Source organism: Orbicella faveolata, unplaced genomic scaffold (assembly GCF_042242905.1).
Source record: "Orbicella faveolata isolate gen_17 unplaced genomic scaffold, um_ofav_v1 contig_1, whole genome shotgun sequence".
NCBI lineage: Eukaryota > Metazoa > Cnidaria > Anthozoa > Scleractinia > Merulinidae > Orbicella > Orbicella faveolata.
In genome coordinates, this window is record NW_028301536.1 from 11,389,380 (window position 1) to 11,413,019 (window position 23,640).

Sequence of the window (23,640 nt, forward strand, 5' to 3'; positions counted from 1 at the left end):
AATTAATAACTACTTAGTAATTCATCAACTGGAGTCAAAACCTAGAAAGGTGAGTTGGCGTGAAGATCTCGTTGGAACTGCAACAAGTAAGAGGGAATACAGATGAAGTCCACGGCCATTTTACTGTTCTTGTTCGCCTTAATCTTTGTGTCTGATTGTTATCGTCGTTACCCGATGCAAGTCGTGCAAGGCAAAACCAATCCTGGAATTCGTTTGCGAGTGACTAACAACGGACTGCAATACGGTAAGTGTTTTCCACAAACTGCTTAGAAGGTCTTACGCACCGTACATTCACATCCTTTGAAATTTTGCTCACTTCGTTTTTATCTTAAGCTTTCTTTAATACGCTGAAATGTCCCAGGAAACACTGACCAAATCGAGGAAAAGAATCGTGGGTGTTTCCGTTTAATATTGGTTTACTCTTCACAACATGATAATGAGGGGCATGTACCGTGTCAAGTTTTTCTGTTACAGAGAACGCATGATCACATCATTATTTTAAGATACTTATGGGTAATAAAACGACCTTATCTCGAGCTGAGCCCGTGAGAAAACACCGGAAGAGACCTTGTTTAATATGCCGTGCGGCATGCAAGTATAAAACGTGGGAAAAACAACACGGTAGTATAGATTTCTTATAGGGATCGACCGTATCGACAGATAACATCCACGGGGGAAAAATAACAGAAGTCCAGTGGTTCTGTCGTACAGGCCAGTAAAAGTGTTGCTTTAATAACCCCCCCATTGTATTTACTTTGTTCTGTCACTGCCTGCATTCAGTTCTGTTGCCCGTTTGTGACCAAAGAAAAATTTCCTTTACTTTCTTCGTTTTTCTTCCATGCGCTCCCGGAGCCATCGTTTCCTCGTTTTGGAAAACACAAAAATGTCAAGTAAACTTACATTGATTTGGGGGATGTAATGTTCAGGTATCGAAAACAGTGAGGATTAAAAGGTCATTAAATTTGTACACTCTTATTAATGTTACAAATTATGTTCTGGATAGTTCTGCGCAAAAGGCAAGAAAGCCGGGATTGAGAGTTTTTTCGCATAACGCTAATTAATAAAACATAGGGCGACTGCGGAAACGAATGTAACTTCGGTTACGTATGCATATATATTTCACTCTCACCACATAACATTGTTCAGTCTCGTAACCAGCTTCGGCACTTTTAACCTTGTACTCTTTTATTCTTTTCTTAATTAGCATAAAACGCTTAAAATGAATATGAAAATTGGTTAATTATGGATAATCTTTAATTGTGTTACAATGCTCTAGCTCTGTCTAGCTGCATGGAACTCATCCAGGTGTGATTGGACATGTATGCGGGACAAGTTTAGAAGAAGGCTTGCAGCCAGTTCCTTCATTAAGGTCTTCATACACTTCACATCTCACAATCTACTGATGTTCCGGCAAAAAAAATGAGATGATAATCATGTGAAATCAATACGTTTACACGGCACTATAAATGAAAAAAATACTTTTCATGACTTTTCTGTCGCAGCTGTCGACCTCACCTGGTATCCTTAAATATGTAAGCCGATTAAGTCAATGCAGCTTGATGAAAGATTGAACCTGGAAGAAAATTTTTTAATCCTTTTGGTCCTACAAGTATCATAGTTTTGAAGAGAAGCAAGAAAAAAAATCTTTTAAAGAGCGATAAGAACTGGTCTTTAACTGCTGCATATAAACAACTGTGGGCGCTGAAAGAAAATTCGTTTGGTCATACACCAAAGGTAATCACCGGAAACACAGCGCTGGAAATCCTCTAAAATAATAGTAGATTGTTTAAGGAGTTACAACATAACTCAAGGACTTAAAGCTCCCCTTCGTCGGTTGTTTAGGAGAACGAGAAACAGATGCGATGCCAGCCTCTTTGTAAATCATATCGCATGTGTCAACTAGCTTACGCCATGCGGTCTTGGGGAGTGGGGGAGTACTCCCTTAAGCTTTATAGGCAGGAGGTGCATCCGGACGTGTCACAAAATCCTCGATATGTGTAGACTGTCTGTGACGCAGGGCAGTGTCGTAATGACAATGTTTTATAACAAAATTGCCATTCACTCTCTGACCTATCGTCAGACGTTTTCGTCTTGGGATTATTTAAAATATTTGGGATTGATTGAATTTTTTGTCGTATTTTCTTTTCAAGTGGTCGAAACACTTCGCTTAAGTATAATTGTCCGCTCCCGTCCCCTCCAAAAATAATCGGGAAACGCACGCCATCCTTCTTCCCCGTCTTTAGTTTTTTATTTATTTATTTATTTATTTATTTTTGAGAAGAGGGTTGAAGGATGTACGCAGACAACATGTCGACATTTAGACACTAAATACTTAGATGATTTTCTTCAACAATTAACGTAAACTTGTTTAACTCTCCCAAATTCCCTTTGAGAGAATTCTTAATAGTATTTCAGTAGTATGACATGTCTGGTCTGAAATGGTTTCTTGGCAACTCAGACACCAACATTCCCTCTGAGCACGCGCTCGGGTTTTGAGACATTGTTTTGCGGTGAAAAAGTTGCAAACTAAAATTCAAAAATATTGACTATTTTCTTCTTACAATATTTACTGTATGGAAGTGCCAAAAAGCCTTGTGAGGAAAAAAGTAAAGAGGACGAGCAAACTTTGGCAGAACTAAGTTCAGCTCATCGCCGTTCGCAAGCAAAATCAGTGTCAGCTAGTACAAATCAGTTACATTGAAAGTGTACCTAACCCCAAACATTTTTATATTGCTAGAATAATAAGTTAAACTGTTTTTGTTTGCCATATAATAAACATCTCATTAACCGAGCTTAGCCGGTCTGTATGGGAGAATTTTGACCTCGGTCGTATGTACAGACCGAACGCAGTGATGCAGTGATTTTCCTATACAGACCTCCTCCCTGGGTTGTGTTCTCTCGCTCTCGGTCTCTATCGGCTGGAACTTTTATTCTGGGGGCTTCACCCTCCGACCATCAGCTCATGATACGAAACCTCGATGGCATGTTGATTATTATCTGCAAATTTGGTTTTAGTTGCTAATGTTGGAAAAGAGACATTGCTCGGAAAACTCAGGAATGATGGGATAAAAGACATAAGCGGTTCAAGTGGAAAGCTCACATACAAGGCATATAAGTAAGTGATTATTCATTCCTTGCTGAATATTTTCTTCTCGAGCGATATTTGTGGGATATGCAACATTGTGAAAGCCTATGGGGTCAGCTGATACATAATGCGAGGAAACAAATACGGTCAATGAAAATGTGAAGATATTGCCCGGCATAATGTTGAATGATTCCGTTTTAAGAGAGTTACAATACCGCATGCGATTGTGAAACATTTGCCATGCCTCCACACCTAGCTCTTAAATACCTTCTTTTTGGGGCTGGTAAATTGTGCAGCAATTATGGAAAGTAGAAATCAAGATTTACGTTTTAAACCGAGTTAAGTTACTAAACTTTTTGTTATAGCATCTTGATCTTTACTACTAGATCTGACGCTGACTCAGTGCTTAAAACATCTTTTTTTCAGCATTAAGAATGAACGTGCTGAGATCGATTCATTATCTCTTTCAACTGTACCTGGGGAAGGTCTCATTCTCCAAGCCCAAGGAGTTTACCTTGACTACATTGGAGAAGTACATTATAACAAGAAACTTTGGTATGTGTTATAGGCATTCAAAACAGATTGAGAAAACATTCTCAGTAAAGCTTTTCAGTAACGCGAACATCCTCGGGACTAACTCAAGCTGTCCGCGTTATGGAACTGAGCTGATATAACTTAGCCCCATGGAAACCCATGACGTTAGAACTAAAGCGAGATCTAAATTAAGACAATTTCAGTTCCAGCTGCACATTTTCAGTCTCCTGCGCAGCCGTTATTAGGGTCGTTACGTAACTCTTCTCCTATTGCGATCTTAGAAGCTGATCTGCAAAACTGCAACCTTTGAATCACAGTGCAAAGTGAAGAGTTAAGCCGAGAGCAAATCTGTTATATTTGATTTCCTTGGTTGGGAAAGCTTGACTGATGCCTTGGCGACGCCTGGTAGATTTGTATCACTTTCGCAACCAGATTTTCGTCGCTGGTCAATTTGGAAAAATATCCGGTCCATAATTCATTGATTGTACATAGAATACCCATCTAGTGTCCCTGACGACCGGTAGTTTTCATGCGAGGTTTGCCAAAAACCGCTGTCCGGTTAAGAGAAGTGTTCGCTTTATAGGGAATTGAGTTACAGAGAACATGGGAAATTTGGTTAGAGAGGTGTCTGCAAGCAACCATAAGTACTCTGTATATTTAACAATTATTCGCCTCAGGCTCAGTGAACATTAGTGAATATTCGCGGAGACGAAGTTAAGGTAAATATTCACCAATGTTCACTGAGCCTGAGGCGAACAATTGTTTTAGTATCATTTTCAGAGGTGAATATCAAGCTCTACAGATTCACGGACTAAAACATAAAAACACAGACGCAAGTGTTCGCTTACATACACGTATGCAGCCGTAGGTTTATTAATAAGCTAGCATGTACATCGATTGTAAATCAATTTACTCATCGATTTCGGCAGTAAAACAAGCAGGTGAAACACTACGAAAAAATAGATCCATTTGGTGCCTTTGTGTTATCGTCGTTGACTTCATTCGCAGTTGTCATCATCGCCGACGGTCTGAAAATGAGCAGCCTTAGTTTGAGTAAAAATAAATTTCGGTCAATCGATCTGATCTGCGTTTACAAGTTCTTGAAATGATTTTTGGTCCAAGGGCGACAGCAGTCATTTTGAACATTCTCCATCCTACTTGGAGTCATGTCTTCCGAATAAATGAAAAATTCATACAGCAACTGTCCGCCATGTTTACTTGCCAAGCGAGCTTAGTAGCCAGGCCTCGAAAAATGTTGTATAAGGAATCGCCCAACCAATCAGATTGCTGGAAACTCTGTGTTCAGCTCTGAAATTATACTTAAGTCGATTATTACGCCGCGACAGCAGATTCGCTTGTAGAAGACCAAGAAGAGCAGATAGTTTATTACTAGTAGTAATCAAAGATTAGAGCAGTGCGTTCACGAGCGTACTTAGCATGTTTGGTCTACTTTGGTGGTGTTCGAATGGCTCGATAGAAAACTAAGTTTGCTCAAATGACAGATAACGATCTGCACGTGAGGTTGAACTAGCGACGAATAGATTATAGCCTGCGGTAAAAGTGTTTTTAATTAATTAAGTATTACTGTAACTTGTACTGGACAAAGTATTTTCCAGGAAAGGCATATTTTGGTGACTGTTGGCCTGTTGGCGAGCGTTAGAATTTAATTTCAGATTGCCAACACTTGCAACAAATATTTCTTGAGAAAATAAAGTTTTGACCAGCGACCCTGCAAGACAGCCCGTCGCCAAATGTTTTTAAATTTTGTTTGTATTTGTTTACATTGCTCAAATTTACATCTTGTTTTCACAAATGAAAAAGGTGAATTAACCATTCTGATCACAAAACAAGGCTTTTTGACGAGTCACATAACACGGAAAGTTTGTTTTCTGACAGCCAATTGTGGCCACAACGGATTTGCTGAACTACAAATCAAAAAATTTCTTTTCTGACCACAGATTTGAGGGTCATCATGGTCATTTGCCGAGCTACACGGAAGATTTAATTTCTTACCACAACTCATGGCGATTTTCCGTCGCCGAGCTACAAAACATTCTTTCCTAATGACACAGGCTTTAGTTTCTTGTTGTCGAAGGCGAGCCGGTCGAAATACACCTTTGCAGCAGTTCGAAGCTATGCGAATACCTGACTGCGTGCATGCGCTCATGATGTTATTTGCCCCTGCTGTGGGGGAGCCAAATCAGCAAACAATTCAGTCCGAACTGAAAAATGGATTATGATTGCGTTACACTACGTGAACGCAATTAGTAATACAATGGTAAGAGTTATTTTTCGAATGTGATAAAATTTGACAGGTGGCTCTATCCCTTTATGATCATGTCCTGGCAAAGGCGGTAGTGCTAAAACATCAGCTTTTCGATTTGCTAAGGTAGTTAATTCCGTGAGCACCTTCAAAGTCCGGGACAGTTATCTGTGACAATTTTATGTTTTACTCTCAGGCTGAACCAGTACAAGTGTTTGTTGATAAAATACGTACGTCTTAATACTCAGCCTCAGTAAGATGATTTAGACTGATGTCTTTCGTGGTAGTCATATAGGGTTCTGTTGCCCTTTGAAGGTGTATTTTGATTCTTAACTAGTATGCAGAATTAAACTGTTCTGTTTGTTACAGGTTTTTTGATATCAGCGACACTGTTGACGTTACGTTAAAAGCACACGGAATCGGATTCAAGCTGAAGACACGAATTGGTAAGCCTTACACTAACAATTCTTAACTTCCTGTTTATACACCCATACATACCTACCTACAATAATTATTATAACTTTACTTTGTGGTACAATGACGATATTGCCATTGCAGGCTTGAGCATAAATGGCGTCAGTCTAGCCAACTCGGACGACCGTAACAGATCGAGCTACCGTTCAGTAGAAATTATGTTAAGGTGGCTCCATAAGGTAATCATTTATGGCGTTGCGCGCGCAAGTGTTATGTTTTGAATGCTGTTTTTGCATTCGCTTTCACACCTAGTCCTCTCAAACTTATTACATGTAATAAGCAAAGATTAAATGGCGTTTTGCTATCATCTCTGTTAAAATTTTGGGATTTAGTCCTAAATTATAAATGCCCAAACAAATGCGTTTTTTAATGTTTTTTATGGCTTTATTTGTCATTTTCATGAATTTCCTTCGGTGAAATCTTCCAAAATTTTTACATCACATCGCTTCCAGTGGGATACGAATTTTAAACACGAAAAAAGTAGGGTTTGTAAAGGCAGTTTTTTCGATATTTACAAATTTATGTCTCTTACAGCTACAAAAGATCTGGCCTTATAGATTTCCTTGAAAAACGAGCTCCGACTGAAGTAAAATATTTACTACCAATCTGCCAAATTTTACGGAATTTCACCGAAGGAAACGCGAGAAAATTCACAGTCAGTTTTGCTTTTGTGCTCATGTTGACGTAATAAAATATCGGAAAACACTGACGTTTACCTTTGAGCGCGCGCAGATTACTTCCTCAGCGCACGCGCGATCGTAAAACTATAGGGAGCCACCTTAAGTCGTTGAACATTATATGTCTTGTTCTTCTCGATCAGTAAATTACGGGTGTCATATAAAACCACAAAACAAAAAATGGGCACTGAAGGTGTTTTAATCTGTTACTTCGACTGTCCAATCACCGGTACAGCTGAAATTACAAACTATATACAAAGCTTTCAATTCAAACTAAAGAAGCACCAAATTAGAGAAGAAAATAAGCATTCAGAAATCTTGAATGCTTATCTGCTGGGCATCTTCAGACCCCATGTTAAACATCGAGAGGAAAAAAATGACCGACAAACAGAACAAACTTTCTTTCTTCGCAACACATAAACTGCGAAAAGCACATGGCATCGCGATCACTTGACCCATACAAGGAGGGTACGGAGGGGCGCGGGACAACAAACTGTCCGGAAGTCAAACCGATGACTTTGCACACACGAGAGTGTTTAATCCTCGCGTGTGGTGGATCACAGTTGGCTGCGTGTCGCAGGCAAATGGCGGGTCACGAAAAAGTGTCGCGGGTCGTGGAAACTGTCGCAGGTCAATTCCCGAAGTAAAATGTTCACCACAAATGTTTTTAACATTTGGTGTTTACTCGTAAGCCTTGACCCTCCACACACTGATCGATCACCATGATGCTGAGAGATTGGAGGCCGCTAGGTCAGTTATGAGATAAGCGTCCTGCATGCGGCACACTAACAGTAGTGATCACTTTATGTCAAAAACGTCAAGTTGAAGGCCAAAAGCAAACTTTTAAACAATTATCGAAAGTGTTCATGTGCTTCTCTTCGTATTGCATTTTTTGTCTCTAAAATTTGTTCAAAAAGTTCGGACTACACAGAGCAAACAAGTTATTTTTTTGTAACTAGTCGCGAGCAAAACCAAGACCATCCGTTACTTGTCTTTACTGCACGCTGTGTGCATTTTCGATGTGTTCTTTGTCATATAGCTGGACAACTGTGATGTAGTGTTGTTTAAAGCTGTTGTTTGTGTCCCTCACAATATTCTACACGTGATGACATTTTTTTGGGCTGCATGCAGAGTCAAACTAAACCACCTTAAACTCATTAATTCTACTCAGGCGCGGATTCAGCTGGCCGTCCCACCATCTCCACTACTGAACAGGACTGTTCTTCAGAAGTGGATTCGGTTGGCGTGCATTTCAGTGGTAGTCGAATGAGGTAACTATTATTAATGCCTTTACTGTTCCACTTGACGATCGAGCCGGTTTTGACACACGGCATGCTTACCCTTATGTTTCATCGACTGGCTGATGTTCCACTTTCTCATTCGTTCGGAATTCTCTGTTTTTGTTTAGTATGCTGTATAATGCCTTCAGTGGCGTAATAGAGGACAAAGTCAAGGATGATCTCAAAGAAACGGTAAGATAGCGTTAACAAAATAACAAACGAACTGGAACGAAACAACTTGATTGGTTAGTGAACAGAGGAAAACTCGCGAGGCTTTTGGTTCGTTTAGTGAGCAAGCAAGGGCAAGGTTGTGAACTGAGCTCTCTTTAAGGTTACTCATGTTTGAGCATTTTGACAGGTCAGTCGCACAAAGTCGCACTCTGTGTGATTATGGTACAGCACGTAAAGCTTGATGTTTTTTTTGTTTGTTTTTTGTTTTGTTTTTGTTTTTGTTTTGTTTTTTCAATTACTGGCAGATGGCACAAATCCTGAACTTTTTTTAATGTTGTACTAGAATTTGATATCAATGATACATTCCGCTTTCATCTGGCTCTTGCCAAGGTAAACTCTATCATAGGATGTCGTTAAGTATCGTCTGTGGCAACGTGTACTCCATGGAATGGCAGTCGACCGGCTTTCTTTTAAAAGTCAGTGTATGAAAGACAGAGGTTCACAGAAGCTCATTAAGATTCTTCAGACAGTGGCATACGCCATAAAAACAAATATCAAAAAGGCTTTTATATCTTCCCAGGAACCAGTGGGTATTTTTGGAGTTGGCCAATCAGTAATTAGAATTTGTAAACGTCAGTTTAGCTCAACAATGACACGGCGTGATAAAGATTCGCCTGGATAAAAAGAACCCCAGAAAAAAGTAGATAAGTCCTGTAAGCACAAAGCATGACATAAAAAGGAAACGCGAATTCCCCCTCCCCTCCGTTTCCTCCTCCCCCCGTACGCTGAAATTCTTCTGACTGAAATGGATAGAAACAGAAGGGATTCTAAAAAGCACATTAACTGCTATTCTTAGTTCAGTCAGACCAAAACAATAGGAACTCTGACATAACGTTGTATCTCTGTAATCGAGAGCCAAATACTAAGTTAACTGTCATCTTTTTACAGAGGCAAACCTGTTCTAGTCAAAAAAAAATTATTATGCTTTCTATTTCATGTCTACATTAACTTCCCTTTAATTTCTGACAAGGCATCTGCTTAGAAAAAATAATGGTTAGCCAGCAAATACTGTAGAGACGCCTGTCACCGCTCCCAGCTGAGAGCAGTGAGAAGCGGCTGTATATATTTGCACGCTAGATGATTTTACTCAAATAAATGCTTTGAAGGATAATTTAAGAAAATACGACACAAATACAGCGTTGATTCACTGCTTAATGACTTCGTTTATTCTCTGATTCGTTTACATGCTGAATATTTATTTTCATGAGATCTGCAAGAAAGCCATGGAAGCAGTAAACGGAGATGGGGCAGACTACCTGACAACTTTTCCCGGTAAGTGACAAATCCCATTGTCAGAATATTCACATCCTCTTCCCTGGGTCACCGAGGATGTAACGAACGTAGAGAGGTTTACTGTTGAGCGTCGGAAGAGGAAGTTATTCGCGTTTGCGTTGGCTTTGCATTTCTACGCTTGGTGTTTGGTTTAAAAAATTCGCGCTACTTTCTTAACCAGACGTGAGTAAAACCAAACCAATCGTGATTTGCTCGCACACGTTTTCTCGTTCTTTGCATCAGCTATACGTGTTTTCTTCGAGCTTTGATTATTTCACTGGATTGCCTGTGTCCCTTGGGAGTGGTCATGTGATGGCTTTGGTTTGGGTTTTACTATATTCAGTTGAAAACTGCTCTATCAACATTTGCCTTTTGTGTTCGCCAAAGTAAACAGACGTAATCGTTGGGCACTTCTTTCCCTATTCGGTAAGAAAGTAGGGTTAGAGTCGCAAAATACCATAATGACCGCATGGCACTTCAGATGTAGATTCCATAGCTGACCTTTCTTCGTTTTTCGTTCGGTAGTTCTTGGTAATGTCAGTAAAGTGGCCCAGATTGATTATTCTCTTGTCGCGAATCCCACGTTTACCTCGAAATACATGGATGTACCTCTCAAGGTAGGCAGTGATTTCTCCAGGATAACTCATACGCTTGTACCAGAGTAAACAGATAAAAAACAAACATCCGATCCATCCTCACAAGATACTTCATATCAGAACATCTGCACTGACCAGCTCAGACTTTTGATAGTTTTGACTCAGTGGTCTAACGAAAGGCATTTTTCTTCATTTCTCGAGTCAGGAAAGCACAACTTACGTGTGAATTTTGAAATGAACCCTACCGTTTTAAGCACCCTGGTGTCTGACATTTGCAGACTACAGACTGCAGACTGCAGACTGCACACCGCAGACTGCAGACTACAAATTACAGAGTGGACTTCAGACCGTAGATTACAAGATGTTGACTGAGGACCGTTGGCCGCAAATCTTGAAGACAATAGAGCTTCATCGGACACAAATCCTTGTCGTATTGAAATTATGACTCTTTGGCCACGTATTGAACGATATGGGTATGTGTTGATATTGTAACTCTCAAGATTACTATCCACGGCGAATGCTGATACACCACAGACAGTAATAATGTACCGGGCATCTATATCTAAGTGAACGCGCGTCTTCCATTATTATGTTCATTTCCTTTTTCGTCGTGTGAAAAAGATGCTTCTGTAGGCTAAACGGCTAGTAATCATACAGTCTGCAGTCTGCAGTAAGCAGTCGGCAGTCAGCAGTCTGCAGTCTGCGGTCTGCAAATGTCAGACGCCGTAAGCACGCTCCCTTTACAAAATGTTTACCCTATCGTTTCGTTTCTCATGGAATGGAAAACTGGCTTTTCATTATTACGCCTCAGTGAAGACATGTGGTGGCTCGCAATAGTTTCCAGTATTTTTTCGACACGTCTACTTGAATGAATCCATACTGCCATTATTTTTTAGTTAATGCTACAATGATGGTACCACATGAACAAGATATTATCATTTTCTTGACAGTATACGTTACCATTGTTACGGAATGACCTTTTAGCTTTAAGAGCTTTTAACTTCAGAGCGAGCAAGGAGACCCCATTTTTTTATTACCGAATTGTATTCAACATGTCAAGATCTAACCGAAGAAACGTGACGGAAAAGCAAGAACAAAAGATGAAAAATTCTGGAGACCTCTGTGAGCAATCTTAAGATTCAATGTTTTAGCAAATGTTACTTTTTTCGTTCATTTTCAGGGTGAATTTAGGTCTCGTAAAAACCCTCATCCTACAGGTTTGTCGTCTCCTCAAACACTCCCTTTCTTTGCTGAGACTAACAAGATGGTTTACATATTGCTCAGTGATTACGTCCTCAACACAGCCAGCCTTGTTTATCACGAAGAAGGGAAACTACGAAGAACCATCAGACCCGAAGACGTAAGACAAACAATATTTTATACCAGCTCATGAACGAAAAAAGGACTATGCAGTTTAATGCAGTTTAATGATTGCTGACGTCAGCAAATACATTGACGGAATTAATTAATCAACTAATTAATTAATTAAGAATAAAAAGCAGCGATATTAAAGTGCACCTAACCCCAAATTTTTTTTTCCGCTAAAACGAATCTAGGCTTTATTTGAAGCATTTGGGTGAAGAAATTTTTGAATTTGGTTGAATCCTCGATTTTCTACACCCTTTTAAAGTCGCGCTTGAAGTGTTTTAGGGAGTCTGGGGCGGCGGTACCTGATGGCGTCTACCCAGGAACCAAACACAATAGCGCCTCAGTCAACTCTCTGTATTTGCTCGAGAAAATGGAACACAAAACTAATCGTTCCGATGTATTTTGGGACTAAAACGTCCAAGTTTTGTCTCAGAATCATTTCTTTTTCGTCACGAGAGTCAGAGTTAAGTTTCGATTCGGAAGACTCCGAAATAAACTTCGATCGAGCACGTTCGACTACTGTGAACTCACTGCTTATTAGAGCTTTGAGAGCAATTTACAATATTTCAAGCGACGAAGGGGAAGACTTCTTTGCGAACGATCTGCTTGTATATTAGGAATGGAAAGCTAGATACGAAGTGGAGGAGCAGGCAAACGAAAAGCAGGAAAGAAAACTCAAGGACTACTTTGGATGGTAATTTCGTGAACTAAACATAAGATTCCCACGCGTGTTTATAGCCCGTTTACATTTGTCCTTAGCGAGAATGTATTTTGTCAAGGTGTGATTGTTCTGTTAAATCCAGTTTGTGTTTTACTTTCAGTTGAATGCTTCATGTTTATAACAGCGACGTACGTGTTGCAGTTTTCAAGACTTGATGACCTCCAAAACATTGGCTTCGATCGATTGAAAATCGTATTGTTTGGACCTGTATTTTTGAAGCTGCGGAAAGCAAGGCGGAAGGAAACATTTCATACAATTACCGATTTCGCATTGTCACACGTTTTAAGTCGTAACTCCAAATAACCAATGTAAATTGTTCTCAAAGTTTGCAGTGAAATTCCTCGGATAAGCGAAAGGATGTGTTCCCTAAGCGGTCCGCAGATGTTACGCGGTCATATTTTCGACGCTATTGCACAGAATCTTTGTCGCACTGCTGATTTCCAAACCTTCGAAAAACTCTGTGAGTCTAACAATTTTGTTATCATGTAGTTCTAAAGGATTAATCTTCGACTTTCATTTAAATCGAAAGAGAAATAAGTGTTGGTTAGCGCCGTACAGTTGCGATCTATTTACATATCAGTATAAACGCTTCTTGATCACGATCGGATCACACAACTTTGCCGGTTATGTTATAAATACTGCGGGATTGGAAGATATAGGTTGTCGGTAGTATTTCTACAAATTGCTGGTTAGCTTTAAGCTGAAAATTTATGAAAATAGCGTTCGAAAGTCTGCGGAACAAATTCCAGTGAGAGTTCTTCAATGGTTCTCACAGATTCAGTTCGCTTGTTTCGGTTCGACAAAATCAACCATCGTGTACGTCTTTATTGCACCATTAGCCGATCATCGTCAGTAAATTGTACAGTATATCTTTCTTTAAATCTGGAATATTGCTGCAACAGCCGATAGCACCTCTGGAAGGCGTTTGTGCGCACTTTTCGAATGTGTATTGCACGATCCTGAAGGAAATGAGAGGACGTAAGATATCCAACCTTCCTGGGTAGACGTCACAAGAGCCGCTGGACCCATTCTCCTCAAACTCGGTCGTGAAACAAAATGGCGGTGTTTTGGAGCCATTTTCGAGATTTCGTCGGGGCACAGAAAATCGAGGATTTAACGGAATCCAAAAATTTTTTCGCAAAACTATTTCAAAGAACAAGTAGATTCGTTTTAGCGAAAAAAAAATTTGGGGGTTAGGTGCACTTTAAAGAATGACGTTTCGACGGCTCCATGCCATCATTCTCAAAATCAAATAAAATACGTTATGTGAGTTCATTATATAGTGAATGTACGTGTGAAGGTCTCAGTGCATATGATTAAGAGCTTCTGCCTGAGAGACCGGGGCAGACTTGGAAATGAAGGTTGGCCGATTTCGCTTAAAATTGGTACACAAAGTCGTTATGTGGACTTATGTAATATGCCAAAGTTTCAGCGTCAACGACGTTCTGTTAGTCGAGTTCTGGATATCAGCTCCTCAGGGGTCCCTAGAGGCTGATTTTCAGTGTAATTCTGGCCTCTTTTCAATCTCTCTTTTAGCAACGTACAATTAATTTCAGACAAAAACAAAACCATGTTTGCAATGCCCTAGTCTTAGGCTTCTGTGGGTAAAAACATTAGCTCACGGGGATTTTTCATTAGCCTGTGGCTGTTATCACAACTTGGTCCTATTTGAAGGATATGGGAAGCAACCGCAAATGGCCTCTTTTTCAGATCGCATATTTTCCATGCCCATAATTTATATCCTGAAGTCTTAGTTTTTCTGCAAAGTTTAGCCCTTAGATTAGTAATATCAAGAAAAAATACTAAGGTTGAGGCCTTTTTACTAAGAAAAAACTTACGAGAAGACGACTAACCAGGCCACTTCCGGTTAAAGTTTCAACAAAGCGTGTCTGTAAAAATCAGCCAGCCGTATTTCGATTAATACCTTTTTTTCTTCTAAGTCATGAATTAGAGACTCTGAAGTTAATTGTAACCAAAGAGAGTTACCGTTAATCGGAATTTTTCATGTGATTTTTTTTTTTTCGGACCGATCAGATTTTGGTCCAGCAACGGTTATACATTTTGTGGAAGAAGTCTTGAAAATTACGGATAATGTCCGAGTCGCTGTGGAAAAAATATATATATACATATACCTAACAATCCATCTCTTCCCGGTTAATCACAATACACCTTTGCAAATTTTTTTGGTCCAAACTGCAATATTAAGTTTATCTTTAACATTCAACTCGTTTAACGAAACAAGTCTGTGGCCCCGAGTAATGAAGCGCTAATTAAATCAGGTATAAGCCGCCAAGCTTTGTGGTCCCATTTCGTACCATAACCAGTATAACCCACCTGTGTGGGACTTCTTTTCTGAAGAAAAACAACTTATCAGTCACTCTAAATGCAATCACAACGGGAAATTTCAAATATAATTAGAGCTAATTGTCTAATACAAAATGCAGTCTCACTATTCTCAGTCTATATGTAAAGTGTCTGGATAAATTCCCTTACTATAAACACTTACCTTGCTTCAGGTTTACAGGCATACCCCTTTCTTATAATCCCTTAAAAGTGAAGCAACATTAAAAACCTTAGCGCCAGCGATAAATTGGTCGTGAGTGCATTGTTGCGAGTAATGAAAATGCAGGTTGATTCATACCGTACGTGGCGAGGTCACGACACGCCAACTTATCTGTAGTGTGTTAGCTATGATTGACTTGGAATTCATTTTTTTCTCGTCTAGATTCGTCTCCTTGACACTACAGGGAATGATTAGCTGTATAACTTGCATGAGAACCTGAAGAACGAATGAATATGTTACAGAATATTTATTCATACCCAGTCCCCCAGTGCAAACGGCCTTGGTATTATAAATTGAGGACGTCCAAGACGGTCTGTTTTCCCCGCCAAGTTCCTGAATGTCTGACCAAATTGCCAGAAAATTACTCATTGGCACACTTTCCCTTTCTCTATTTGGATTTTCCATTTGTTGCGTTTTTAGTCGGCACAGATCCAGACTAAATCGGTGTACTGTACTGTACTGTAAGTGAATTTGTTTCATTTGAGTGTGCTCGAAAGGCAGGGGAGGAAACGTCTGGCTATTACAATTTAGTCCCCTGCAAAACTAAAAACATGAGTATACGGTGTCTCTTTTGGAAAAAAGATGACATTTGCGGGGCATGAGATAACAAGACATCAGAGCCTGCTGTGACTCTCCCATTAGCGACGTTAAATCGAGATGTTACCCACCCACTGATCAAATTAAAGTGGGCACTGGTGGTAATAAACTGGCAGCGTCTCACAGAGTTGACAACCTCCCTGAATGGAAGTTAAAGTATGAATTAAAGAAGATTGTGATTTGCCCACGTCACTGCGGAAAATTCACCTGTTTGCGTGACCAAAGTGCGCCATGTCAACACCATTTTTTCCATCAAGGAGAAAGCAGAAATTGAAGAACCGAAAAAGGTTACCGCTAGCGTTTCAGATAGCATATTTGAGGAGTTCGGCGTTGTAATACCTATTGCATCCCATAAGTATCCAAGGGTAGAGTGACTGCATGCATGTTCATCAGATATAAAGTTATTTTGCACGTTCAAAGAGTTTTTTTTACACGCTTTAATGTCTTTAATTCGTTCCACTGGTTCAAGGATCGTTGTTCCATCATCATCTGCATACACATTTGAACAAAATATCTCTAACTTAAATTGTGTACCCACACACAATTCAATTGCTAACATTTTCGACGCCATATTGGATGTTGTTTCACTTGAAGAGTTGAAAGGGCTTGGAGATGAATTAAATAGTTTCACATGCCCAATATTAAATGACAGAGGAGACGCTTCGCGTGTCATACGAGGCTTACTTACTTACAGTCTCTATCGTAACGATGGTATTCGTGTTTAGAATCGATTCCAAAGAGGAGCAAAGATCGAAGCCTGAAGGAAAGCACCTCTGGGTGTGTCGCAATTAAGTCGTAAATTTCAGTAACACTAGTCACACAAGGTATTTGTTATCTTCTGGCAGGGGGAAGGAGAAAAATCTCACGGCTTAAAATTCTAATAATAGTGAATAGTCAGCTATGAAGGCACGTGACGTCAGAATGTCATAAATTCCAAAACATCCGTCGTATTGAATCCACTAGTCCGAATTCATGACTATTCCATGAAGTCAAAATATCGTTTTTGCCAATTATAACAAACTTAAAAGAGAAGAGAAAGGGTACTAAAGGAATGAAAAGGTGCAAAAAACTATGTTTGTCCCAAGAAACTCGAAAACGTCAATAAAAAACAGAGAATTAGATTAGAAAACTCAAACTTAGGGTAATCATGCCTGACTAAGCAAGGTTGCCATGGAAACAAGACAGAGTCACATAAATAAGGCATTTGGTGTGTGTTTTTTGCTCAGCCTTTCCCACCTAACTTATACACTCAGTAAACAGCTTGTTTCATTGTGTTTTGATTACTTTTCTTGTTATTAACGTGTAAAGTTTTCCCCTCACCTTCCAGTCACCAACTTTTCCAGTTTATTGGAGGCCTCTACGAACAAATACATGGCGTGGCGATGGGATCACCACTGGAACCGCTCATGGCAAATACACTCGTGTGTTCCATCGAGGAGAAGCTTGAAAGGAAAAGTTTTTAAGTGTTTAATAGCCACTCTTAGAAGGGTAACGAGATCATCTCGGCTGATGTTCATGTTGTATGTCACATTGAAAGGGAGAATAAACTACGCGATTTCTACAGAAGGTACGTGGATGATACGTTAGCCGCGGTGCAAGACATTCCAACTGCTACAGCTTTTCTTGCGACGCTGAACAAAGCACACCCTTCAATCAACGTTACGATGGAAGTAGCAATCAATAACAAACTGCCTTTCATCGGAATGGAACTCGTGAAGATGGGTAGCCAAGTTTGAACATGCGTCTACAGGAAAATAACAGATAGAGACCTTCTTCTCCATTACCAAAGCCATGTGGACAACAGGTATAAACGATCTCTTCTCAAGACTGTGCTAAATCGTGCACATAGACTCTTGTCTTCATCTGATTTTTTCGCTGCTGAATGTGATAACCTGAAAGAGATCTTTCTCAAGCTTAAGTACCCTGAGAGACTCATAAACTGTACAATCACCAGATTTATTGAGTCGCAAGACCGAGAACAAGCATTTGATATTCAAGTTAATAAGCCCGTTCGGATTATTCTTCCCTTTAAAGATCAGCGATCAGCCGACTTAGTACGAAGACAGCTCTCCGATTTTGCGAAGAAAATTAACAGCGACTTGCGCCCAGCGTTTACGAGCAAGAAAATTGCTGATGAGATCAAATTGACGGAACCCAAATCACCTCTTGTTAACGAACAATGCGTTGTTTATGAATACAAATGTGATCTGTGCGACGCACATTATGTGGGCTATACATGCCGACACCTATTTCAGCGAATTAATGAGCATAAGCATTCTGTCATTGGTAAACACCTGCGGGACGTACACAATCTGAGGAACAAAGATCTTCGTGACCAATTTACAATCCTCAAGAAACGCCGTCGGAGGCTGGATTGTTTAATTTATGAAATGCTCCTCATCAAAAACAAAAAACCAACACTTAACACTCAATCTGACTCCATTAAAGCAAAACTTTTTATTTGATAGTTCAAGCGCACCACGCTTGGTATTTTTATTCATCGATTATTTTTATCTCTTAATCATATGCACTGAGACCTTCACAGGTACATTCACTATATAATGAACTCACATATTGTATTTTATTTGAATTTGAGAATGATGGCATGGAGCCGTCGAAACGTCATTCTTTAATATCGCTGCTTTTTAGTCTTAATTGTTAATCGAAAACGTTAATTAATTAATTACTTAAGTAATTAATTAATTCGACCATTCATCGGTCAATCAACTGATTAATTATAGAATGGCAAGCTCGTATGCAAGCTAAAAGCAAAAACACAGTCACAGTCAGCCAGTAAGTGAGTCAGTCAGTGAGTCAGTCAGTCAGCCAGCCAGTCAGTCAGTCAGTGAGTCAGTCAGTCAGTCAGTCATTCAGTGAGTCAGTCAGTGAGTCAGTCAGTCAGTCAGTCAGTCAGGCATTTACTTCTCGGCAAATCAGCATATTTTATTGCTAGTGGCCTAGTCAGCCAACGTAATAACATAATGCACGTGTATGTATGTATGATCAAGAAGCCGTGTAGAACAGATAGAAGTATACTATTAAATGACAATAAAATACTAACAACATGCTTCCGGAATAACTGTCCCATCAGAATTGTCTCGTTAATAATTGTTTTTTGCAATCGTCCTTCAAATAACTAACTTGGTTGGCTAACACGACTGTAAGTACAGAATCGAAACACAAAAACGTGTTATGAAAACGTGATATTGTTATAAATGACTTTCCTCCTTCCTTTGAATTAACTTTTTCCACTTGCAGATTCCTCGATCTTCAAAGTTCCAATTGAACACTCAATCATTCCAGACATTTCTCTACAAGGTTTGTATTAAAGGCAAAGAGTATTTTACAGTAGATCTCGCCGATATTGCTTGTTTTAAAAGATCGAAAGAAAGCTTTTATAGTGACCATTTACTAGTGTTTTTACATCAGTTCGAAAAAAACCCAGTTTGAAATTTTCTGTGCATTTCCAGGAAGTCACGCTAGTGGCCAGTCTGTAACGTTTAGGTAGTAGTGATATTGAATTCTTTTTTCCCCCTTTTTTGTTTTTAAGCTGTACCAGAAGTATCCAGACCGCCCTGTCTTTGTGAAAGTCTACACTACCAAGGCACCCGTTTTCACTTCACGTCACAGCGGAACCAACGTGACAGTCACTGGTAATGTGGAGGTTTACGTCACCACTAGGAATGGAGCTCCCGTTTACGCTCTGACAGTGGGTTTGGTAAGCTTTGCTATACATCGGAAACTGCTGGTTACAAAACTTAGAATTCAAAGATTCCTGGTTGATTTTTTAAGCAAGAGACGTCTTCAGAACCTTGATTATAGATTTTGCTAATTACTAAATGGTATGTTGTATTTAAATTTCGTCAACATAATAGTCAACAGCAACAAGTAAGCAATAACGAAGCGCGCGAAGTCTAAAAATAGAATGCAAATTATTGGAACCCCGCGAGAGTCAGACAACATAAGCGTGTTCTGAGAGAAATAGGAGGAAAATTAACGCCAAATTTTTGTTTTAAAACTTGTTTTAGGAACACTTGCTTACGCGCTTGAAAAAGTGTCAAATCTTCCACCATTCCGTTTTGTTTGTCTGAGTTTGTCTGGGTTATGACGTCACTCGCGCGCTTCGCTATTCGAGAGTTTCCATTGGCTTAGCCATCATAGTATATTAGCAATTATACCATGCTCTACAAATATGGTAAGCGTACGTGTGATTTTTTGGGGCGTTTCTATTTTTTTTTTTTTTTCTAGTTTTCTATATTTTGGGAGCGTTTTTAATGAAACAATAGGCCCTTTGCAGCTTAGCCATTATGTGACCTATTTTTCATAAAATTATGGGCTATAACTTAACGAATGCCAGAAATGGAAAAAGCATGTCGAAAATATCAGAATAGCCAAGTTTGAGGCCCCCATCATTAAAGAAGGAGATTTCATGACGGTCTGAATTTTTAAAAGAATAAGAAGATTTGTATGGAAAAAATTGCTGGAGAGTAAGACCTTGCTCTCCAGCAACGTTTTACATACAAATCCTCTAAATTTTCCGAAAATTCAAACTGTCATATAAACTTACTCTTTAATTCCACGTGACTCAAACTTGGCCATTTTGGTATTTGCGATGCGCTCTAGCCATTTCTGGCATTCTTTAAGTTATAGCCCATAATATAATAATTTTCTAGGAAAAATTTGGTCACATGACCCCAGCTGCAAAGGGCCGCAAAATTGCAAAATTTTTGCAACTGCAAAATTGGCCGCGCACTTGTCTTATGGAGGTAATTAGAGCCAACTCGGTGCTACGCACCTTATTTGCTATCAATCATGTCATATCCTACGCGCGCTCGTGGAATAATTGTTAAATATCCCCCGGTATTTTGCTTCATCATGTGTTGAGTTTCCCTTTCGACGAAAGGTAGAGTTATTTTATAGTTCACCTCTGTTTCTACAGAAAGCTGATCTTGCTGGATCACTGGGTGTGAATAGTGGCAACCTGACATTCCATACAAAGACATTCACGTAAGATACGCCAACTAAAAAATACTCGTAACTTGATAATACCGAGCACACAGTATTAAGTTCAGTTTCATATCCAGAGTGAAAACATTTCTTTTCCCAAAATAATGTGCTAGGGTTTCATACTCAAAAATGTTTTCTTCTCATTTCCTTACATAACTCATTTTCCAATGCCTATATAATCGTAATCAGTCAGTACCTCGGAAGAAGAAAAAGTTCGCACACTACGATTCGAACCTGCGACCTTCAGATTACCGCATCTGAAAAATTTTATTCCCCGATTCTTAGCAGTTCTCCAATCTGCTCTCAGTCAACCACTGATTGATTGAAGACTCCCCTGACTCAAAGGTTCGAACGGCCTGCTTCAGTTTCAGACTGCAGCGTTTTTCTGCTGGAAATCACTCAATTTGCTTACAAAATGACTTGTTGTACTTTACTGCTGGAAATAAATCAGTTTGGTCACCAAATGACTTGGCCATATTCTCTATTCATGGATATCACGAGTTGGCTTAAAAAGACTTCTGATTGAAATTGATAACATAATTTATAACAAAATGAAACAAAAAAGAATGATTATTACTGTTGTTTTCTCATTCTAGGACGAAAGTACATCTTGTACGTTCTGCCATTGGAGATATCAAGGTATGTCTTGTATTCGGCCAATTTTGCGAGTGAAATATTCAATTAATATTTGTACTTATGAACTCCATGTTTTCAACAGTTTAATATTGGATTACTTCAGTGGTTTCTCAATGGCGTCGTAGAATCTGGAGATTTTGTGAAGAAGTTAAATGGTATGTAAAACACCTGGTGTTTTGTATTAAGACTGCAAGACAGGCGGTTAATCGGAGCAGGGCGCGGGACCAGTAATAACCTCTTTCTCGCGCTCCGCGCTGTCCCTCCCGCTTCGCGCCCATGTATCACGTTCGTGTTTTGCCCTAATAACACTTTTTTTTTTTGTAGGCTATGTTGTTTCAGCTATATGTTCCAATAAAAGGGTTATACCAACACTTCCGGCAGTTGCAAAGCTTTTAAACGGCTGTGGTTATAAAGTGTACAAACTTTAAACTAACATAATTGTTATCTTGTGCATAAGAGTCCTGAACTCTGCTCTATGGAGTGTGAGTGTGTTTTGCCTTTTCGGAAATTTTCAGTGACGAATGGAACGGCATTTTCCACAATTTCCGGAAAAGAGCACAACCTCGCGATCTATATCCAAATTTTTCAATATTTCTTACAGGAAATTTAACTTTTCGAAAATTTAACGATTTTCCGATATTCCGGAAACTTTCCAAGGAAATTTAAGTTCTATTTGCCTCCGTCTCAAAAGTTCCGGAAGTGTTGGTTGAAAGGAAAGCGCCTAAAAGTTTGCTAAAAAGTAGGGACTCTTACATATCATAAGCCCATGAAAAACAACGCGCACGCTTGTAATTTTCTGCCATTGTTACCTGCCTTCTGGTTATTAGGGTCTGTATCTGTAACTTTTCCAGATGTGGAAGGAACCTAGAAGAGTTATGACATCGCTCAAATATGGACAATTCGTTGATAATCCTGTTCAAAAAGCTCTAGGGTGAATATCGTCATCGTCTTGTAAAAATTCTTTTCTGGGAGGACTACTTAATTATCGCAGCATTTATCAATACCGCGCATGTCCTGGATGTTCCATAGAACGTCGTCTGCCTGGTAGTTTTCTCTTTGGAATTTTCACTTTTATTTCAAAACAACTTATTCACTTCTAACTTATGAAACTAAAGCCAGCTCCTCTCTTGTCCAAGTGTGTGTAAACTTATTTTAACTTTCTCCTTGAAGTGATTGGAGAGAGAGGATTTCCCTTACCAATGTTTCGGAGGATATTGTGGGAGGACATTGCCATACGCACCGGACAGGTAACCTTCAGTCCATTGTTTGCTGTTTAAATCATTGTATGAATTATTGCTACTGTTATTGTTAAGCATATATGCACCTGGCAGGTGTTTGATAATTTGGTTCATGATATGATCTGGTCCTGCCCAAGTGGAATATGATATATAAAGGTTACGAGTAGTTGGGAATAAATAAATGCAGAGGAACTGAGCAGACGCGTTTCATAATGTGTCTGCCGTTTCATTTCTCGCTAACAGGCATTCAGTCTATCTCCGTCGCTCAAAGCTGTCCGGCAGTAGTATTTTTTCAGCCTGTGTTTATTTTCTTTTGGTCGGTTTGTGCATGAATTTCATAGAAACCCTTGCATACTGAATGGTCAAATAGCACTACTCCTTTACAACATTTGTTTTAATTTTATTTTACAGGGTTACACCCATATTGAGACGAACCTCAAGTACCTGCCAAAAGCTGGCGACGAGTGAGATGAAAACAAGAAATGACGTGGAATTAAATTAAGACTGATTTCTTAAAATATGTCGTTAACTTCTTTTATTTTTGTGTTACCTCTAACAACCTAAAGCGAATGTTGCTTTTAATTTTTCAAACTTTCCACGGCGACTGCAGCCTAGTCCATCGTCTAAACTATCCATCGTCAAAGCTCTTCAAGTAGTACGTTTACCGTTTTCTCGATCTTAGCCAGAGCCTTTCACTGTGTAATTTCTCTTTCAGCTCACAGCCACCTCTTGGGTAATGAGAGTAATGGAATGTTCCTTTCTTAAAATTAATCAGTTAATATACCTTTGTTCTATAGGGTAGCTAGAAGACTTACGTCTTTAAACTGCTCTAATATATATATATCAAATCAATGGTTGTTGGTGTCCAATTTTCCAACAAAATCAGTAGCAATGGTTGATGTTGATGTTAGAAATTCAGCAATAGACTTAATCTTTTTGGTAACATTTTTCTTTTCAAGTCAGTGTATTTTTGAAATAAAATAAAGCTTGTCACGCAACTGAACACAGACATGGGAATATATGTAAATAATAGCACATATTTATACTGGCACATCCACGTGATGGGTGTTTACCGCCTGATTCCAGTTCGAGCTAGAA

The 23,640-nt window shown here is 39.3% G+C and overlaps 1 protein-coding gene and 1 pseudogene across 2 annotated transcripts; both read left to right on the forward strand.

The window, feature by feature from the left end:
• Positions 1 to 22: 22 nt before the first annotated feature.
• Positions 23 to 23,545, forward strand: LOC110064765 (lipopolysaccharide-binding protein-like). Of its 2 annotated transcripts, none has more exons than XM_020771865.2 (16): positions 23 to 244; positions 3,016 to 3,115; positions 3,512 to 3,640; positions 6,252 to 6,328; positions 8,205 to 8,304; positions 8,442 to 8,505; positions 9,753 to 9,816; positions 10,342 to 10,433; positions 11,593 to 11,772; positions 18,920 to 18,979; positions 19,212 to 19,379; positions 20,601 to 20,668; positions 21,265 to 21,307; positions 21,387 to 21,459; positions 22,475 to 22,551; positions 22,954 to 23,545. In XM_020771865.2, the coding sequence occupies exons 1-16, from the start codon at positions 103 to 105 to the stop codon at positions 23,008 to 23,010; spliced, it is 1,494 nt and encodes a 497-aa protein (XP_020627524.1). In that variant the 5' UTR covers positions 23 to 102; the 3' UTR covers positions 23,011 to 23,545. The 2 variants fall into 2 exon arrangements, with proteins under 2 accessions (XP_020627524.1, XP_020627525.1); XM_020771866.2 differs by having other exon boundaries at positions 9,762 to 9,816.
• LOC149118084 (uncharacterized) lies at positions 16,370 to 18,740 on the forward strand (annotated as a pseudogene).
• Positions 23,546 to 23,640: the final 95 nt, after the last annotated feature.

Excerpts from the sequence above, each read along its gene's own strand:
- LOC110064765 (XM_020771865.2), top strand. The coding sequence starts at position 103 with ATGAAGTCCACGGCCATTTTACTGTTCTTGTTCGCCTTAATCTTTGTG. Across the intron at positions 8,506-9,752 it reads AGGATGATCTCAAAGAAACG|ATCTGCAAGAAAGCCATGGA; the intron begins GTAAGATAGCGT and ends TATTTTCATGAG. Across the intron at positions 9,817-10,341 it reads CTACCTGACAACTTTTCCCG|TTCTTGGTAATGTCAGTAAA; the intron begins GTAAGTGACAAA and ends TTCGTTCGGTAG.